Source organism: Chiloscyllium punctatum, chromosome 33, assembly GCF_047496795.1.
Source record: "Chiloscyllium punctatum isolate Juve2018m chromosome 33, sChiPun1.3, whole genome shotgun sequence".
Lineage (NCBI taxonomy): Eukaryota > Metazoa > Chordata > Chondrichthyes > Orectolobiformes > Hemiscylliidae > Chiloscyllium > Chiloscyllium punctatum.
In genome coordinates, this window is record NC_092771.1 from 18,980,025 (window position 1) to 18,986,024 (window position 6,000).

Below are 6,000 nucleotides of genomic sequence, written 5' to 3' on the forward strand. Positions count from 1 at the left end.
CCAACTCTCAAGCAAAATCAAACAAAAAGGCTAAAGATGCCTGGCTAACTCATTCTCATGTCAATTATATTTAAAAACCCAACCACTTAGATGCAAGGCATGCGATGCAGATTACCAAGTAACTTGCACAATGGGGACTCGTTCAGGAGTTTGTAAGCCTATCATCTTGACTGTTTGTGCTGGCCTCCGCAAAACTTTGATCAACATTCACATGATCCCCAGATTTTACGGATTTTATAATAGAACATGCATACCATATTTCTTCAGTTTTGTATTTGCTGCTATTGAAAAATAGTTTGAGAAATGATTTGCTGTCACTGTTTTTGTCATGTGCATCTTTGTCTAAGCTCTTTCAATCTTCACGTTTTTCTGCAGCATGCTTTAGATGTTATCTTTATGGTATACGCTGGTTCAGTCTTGCATTATTCTATAAAAGTTTTCTATTAACATGACTGGCCTTGTACGTTCGTAGGACTTCCTTTTTCTAGAAAATTGCTGAATGTCTAATCAGCAAATAGGCAAACAAATGTTTCTTACTAGAATTGTGATTTTTTTTTTTAAAATGTCTTAAACAATAAAAACACATTCCAAGCCTGGTCTGTTCTCCACTTTGTGTATAAATTGAAAAATAAACTCTGTTAGCATTGCGTTCAGTAGCTCTTCATCAAAACCTGACAATGCACTTGAAGCACTGCTGTAGTCTAGTCAGTACGTCATTGTAATTCTTTGTTTCTTATTGGTCACTCCAGTCAACCACCATACTTTTACACGATAAGTTGTTAGTAAGCAGTTTTGGTCACTCTATATTGGGAAGGATTGTTGGATTAGCTTTATGTTGTTGAAACCAATCTAATGTTCTTTAAAGTCTGTTCTTGAATTCATTATTTTTAAAAAAAACGTAGGCTAGATCTTAAGAAACTGCACTAGTAAGATGTGGAGTGAGGCCAAGCATTAAACTGATGGTGGAACAAGGTAGGTGGAAGATTTGAGCCCAGGTTTTCCCTGGGCTGCAGCAATCCGAGCAATAACAACCTGGCCACAGATTGTCCACTACTTCAGGTGTGGAGGGAAAATAGTAAATCTTATGCTGATCAATAGCATAAACTGATCGGTTCAAAGTTCAGCAATACTTGATCATCCATCACCTGAAATTATTGAATATGAAAATGTTGGAATTTAGGCTGTTAATTTTTAAATGGTTACTAACTTATATCATGAAATATTTTGCTATCCACGATGCTTGTGGAAGAGGTGAAGTTGCTAATCAAGAATGCTGATTGGGGGGCTACTTTTTTTATTCTGGACTAAAAATGAGGTGCTCCTCTCTTTTTGAGGGGTTGATAGGAGAGAAGCAACTGGGCATTTGTGGGTCAAAACATAGCAGGGTGAAAGTCACCATAGTCCAGCTGCTGTCTCGTCAGCGAGAACTGGTGTCAGTTAACCCTGTGTGTTTCCACAACCTAGGTGGTAGGTGAGATCAAGAAGGTGCCACCTTCATGGTGACTTTAACTCATATAGGAACTGAACCCACGCTGCTGACATCACTCTGCATTGCAAAACCAGCAGTCCAACCAGCCGATGTGTCCCTTCATAAACGCACAGCATAGGAAGTCCAGGCTAAAGCCACAAGCTTTTGTTCAGCTTCTTTAAAAATAAACCCGAGCTGTCAAATCCACAAACAATCGCTTCACACACTGTCTTTGTTCAAGTGCAATAAGTGAAACTGAATCAATTTTTAAATTTCATCACAAAATCTAAACCAATTTCAGATTTACAAGTTACTGTTATTAGTTTTAAGAAAGCATTACCTGGACACGGCAAGTGATTGGCACTTCTTTTAAAAAAGAAAATTTCACTATTGCAAATTTTGATTACAGGTAACATAAGTTTGGTGCATCTAGTAACTTATTGTAACTCTGACCTCCTGATGTGTGGAAGAGTGGTTGAATGCAGACTTGTCCAAATCCAATCATCCAGTAACAATAAAATGTCCTTGCTTCATCTTCATTCCCATCTGTACTTGCAGCTGATTTTTTTTTTTCCCCCCTCAAAATGTGCAAGAACATTTGAGTTTTGAACAACGGACTTAAAGATCTGAAAGTAAACAAGTCTTTGAATTTAAAAATAGCTTTTTAAATATCATTCATGGATGTGGGTGTCACTGACTCATGATCATTTATTGTCCATTCCTAATTATTCAGAGGGCTAGAGTCAACCACATTGCTGTGGATCTTAAGTGCCATGTAGGCCAGACCAGGTAAGGATAGCAGTTGCCAGATATTAGTAAACCAGATTGTTTATTGCCGTAAAACAAAAGTGGCTAGATGGTTGTCATTAGGCCAGCTTTAGTTTATTTTAAATTTTTAATGAATTAAAATCTTATCACCCCAGAATATTTGCCTGGAATTCTGGATTAGCAACTTTACCACTAACTTGCCGTCTCCCTACATTGCATCATCTCCAGCAAAGACTGTAATCTGTGCTAAATATAATGAGTACAGAACATAGCTGTTAACTCTTATGTAATTTCAAACAGGAAAACCAATTCTACAAACAATCATAAAGACAAGAACCTGCGTCAGAGAAACACCAACTAATCCTTGGTTATCAGGTATGCTGCTTCTGTCACGTGAATTTTTCTTTGATGTTGTATCTGACATTATTTGACATTTGTTGGGTTTAATATTTCAGAGAGCAAATCGTACATTTTATCTTTGCTTTCCAGTCACCTTTTTTTAAAAAAAGGATTAACTCTCTCTGGAGCAGGAAGTTAATGTTTCTAGAAAGGTCACTAGACTCAGTGTGTTATCTGTTCATAGATGCTGTGAGACCTGCTGAGCTGCCTTAGCAATTTCTGCAGCTTACTACATGACTATTTTAAATCTTTACATTCCACTGTGTAGAACTGTTTTGACTGGTGAGGCAACCATGGGAGCACATGGAAAATGAAAGAAGGGGCAAATCAATATTTCAGAATTCCGGACTTGAAAGCATGGAATGAGAACAGACTCTTAATTGAAAAGTGACAGTGAGAGGTTTTCACAAGCTACAGATTTCTCTTGTACTTCTGATTACATCATGAGGTCCAAGACTCTAAACCTCAATTTCTCTTGACCTCTTTCAGAATTGGTTGATTTCATAATGAACTCATTTCGTAATTTTACTGTAGCCACTTGAAATCCACAGATAATGTTTTGTTTGTGACACAGAATTGCATCATTGTGAATTTTTAAAGCTGTTATTCAGTTGGACTTAGTAGATCAAATTACTTAAGGGTGAACAATTTTGATGACTGATTGCTGTGTGTACCTTTGCCATGAGAACTGTTTGCCAATCTGTCGTCTATTGAATTCTAATTTCCAGGGTATTATTCTTTGATATCTTCATATTGATTCCTGTCTGCAAGATTCCTCGCTGCATCATGATCCTTCCTGAATAACCTGTCTAATTTCTTTGAGCCTCTGTTGCTCTCCCTTTGGACAGAGGCATAACCCAAACCATTGATTTAATCAATAACCATGCTTTTCTGGTTTTGGGGCTTTTCTGTAAGTTTATAAAGTAGAGTTTATTGAATTAAAAGGAGTGAGATCACAACTGCCAGTTGTACTTCTGTACAAAGGTACTGGTGGGTTATGAACATTGAAATTATCAAGATATGTGTTGGAGGCAATGCCTTTACTAAGCATCACTTTACAGTAGTTATCTGAACCCTGATTTTTTTTTATCACTGATCAAAACAGTGCCTATTTTAGTTTTTTGACTGTTAATATGAATGTGAATGCCCATATTTATTGCATTGCTAAATACGGCTGGTGGTAAAAGGAATCTGTATTTGCCTCTTGGGGGTGAGTGCTTTCTGCCCCGCTGCTTACATTTCTTTCTGAAATACAGCATTCTTGAGACCATTGCTTCGTGATACAATACAACATTAACAGAAGAGCGGTTCTTGCAGCAATGTTCGTCTCTGTTTGTACCTTATTTGGACAGTTAATTATTAAATCTGAGTAGTCCCTTCAGGAATCAGCAGTCACAATTGAAACGTAAGGTCATCAGTTTTTGCACCAAGCCTTATCACCTGCCCTAAGTGCTACTTATTACAGTAGTGTTTCCTGTAAACTGTGCTGTTACTCCACCACTGCCAGTTCTTAAATTTACAAAGTATTGCTGCTGGTCAGACAAGGCAGTTAATGGCTTAAGGTCAGTCTTGCCCTGATGAGACTGCTTACTTATGCTGTCAATTACTTTGAGGTTTTAAATATCTTAAACCAGTAAGTTTTTGTGCATAAAGTCATTGTGTGGTGAGCATTCAAAGGAGTAATTGGTTTATTTATGCATTTTTACAGAACTTTGAATTTCTGAAGGTCATTATCAAATAGCATGGCTGTCAGTCAAGGACTCTGGAGATTGTTGGTCTGAATGGATGGGTTTCGATCTTCCCGCTGTCTCAGCAGGAATAAGATGGCTGTGTGAAGCATGTTTTGCCTTATTCAATCTCTTCTGAAGAATAAAGTATTAAGAAGATTGCTTTGCAAACTTATTTCTGATTATTTCAAATTGATAGTGTACTTTGGGCGCTTGATATGCTATTTATTGATGCTTGAATGTCTTCCCCCACCCCCTTCACCACTCCTTTCACTTCCTGCGATTCTGTTTATGTGGATGCATGCAGTGTTTATTATTTCCTGTGTGTTCATTCATACATTATTCATCATGTGGTGCTCCCTAACTCCATGATTCCTTTCATTCTGTACCGAACACTTGCTAAATAACTGTCACTCACATGACATTTGATTTGAATTTGTATATATTGCAAATATTAGTGTTCGGCAAATCAGAAGCATATAAAGCAATGATGTATAATCCTATTGCACTGATTTGATAGAAATTAAGGCTAAAATATATAACTCTCTTCCACTGCCATTTCATGAGCCCTATTCTTAGTGTTACATTCTAGCACAGTCATTGCATGGTAGTGTCCTATGCAAGCTTGAACAAGTAATTTATTAACCATCTCCTTTTTTCCTTTCAAAGTACTGTTCTGAAATCCACCCTGCGTTTTGTTTGGACACTAATAAAGGTTTAATGTTGTGACTTCCTTTCCAAAGTAATTTTGGGTGTGTAAATGCATGAGATTGCACATTTACCTGTGGTTATTATAATCATTAATCTAACTCCATGTACAGTATGTTGACCCACTGATTTTTAAAAATAAACAATGACATTGAAAACTGGGTTATTTGCATGATATTTGTCAAGGGTTGAAATGAGGACATTGCATTTAATTGTGTGGTGCTGCCTCTTGAGAAGAGATTGGGAAGGGATCTTCAGGGAATGATCTTTGATAACCAGCCAGTCTGGACACTGATATTTCGATTAAACCCTAATGTCCCCAGTATACAGTGTAACGAATGGCCTTGGCTTGAAGTAGCCACAATTTCCTGAGTTTCTGTTTTTTATTTTGTGGGCGGCACGGTGGCATAGTAGTTAGCACTGTTGCCTCAGCGCCAGAGACCCGGGTTCAATTCCCGCCTCAGGCGACTGACTGTGTGGAGTTTGCATGTTCTCCCTGTGTCTGCGTGGGTTTCCTCCGGGTGCTCCGGTTTCCTCCCACAGTCCAAAGATGTGCAGGTCAGGTGAATTGACCATGCTAAATTGCCCGTAGTGTTAGGTAAGGGGTAAATATAGGGTTATGGGTGGGTTGCGCTTCGGCGGGTCGGTGTGGACTTGTTGGGCTGAAGGGCCTGTTTCCACACTAATGTAATCTAATCTAAAAAAAATCTTCAGCCAATAGTAGAATTTAATCTTCTGAGTTTTATTCTTGACACATGCAGGGAAAGAAATGCTGTGGTCAAGTAATTTGTTCAGTGTACTTTCCCTGTATCTAACCTAGAAATGTTTGTGTTTATAAACCATAAAATAGCGATTGGCTGTTTTGAGCCACCTTTCCTCCTTATTCCATTGGCAGCATTCACTTCTTAAATAGAAGGTTGTGCATTCATT

At 38.0% G+C, this 6,000-nt stretch overlaps 1 protein-coding gene across 2 annotated transcripts in view; it reads left to right on the forward strand.

Annotated features, from left to right (window-relative positions):
• LOC140458463 (neuroplastin-like) overlaps positions 1–5,228 on the forward strand; it is an 85,925-nt gene extending 80,697 nt beyond the window's left edge. For both annotated transcript variants that reach the window (XM_072553076.1, XM_072553077.1), the window contains 2 exons: positions 2,537–2,611; positions 4,344–5,228. In XM_072553076.1, coding sequence (XP_072409177.1) covers positions 2,537–2,597 — 61 coding nt within the window. In that variant the 3' untranslated portion in view covers positions 2,598–2,611; positions 4,344–5,228. The remainder of the gene's footprint in view (positions 1–2,536; positions 2,612–4,343) is intronic.
• The last annotated feature ends 772 nt before the right edge of the window (positions 5,229–6,000 follow it).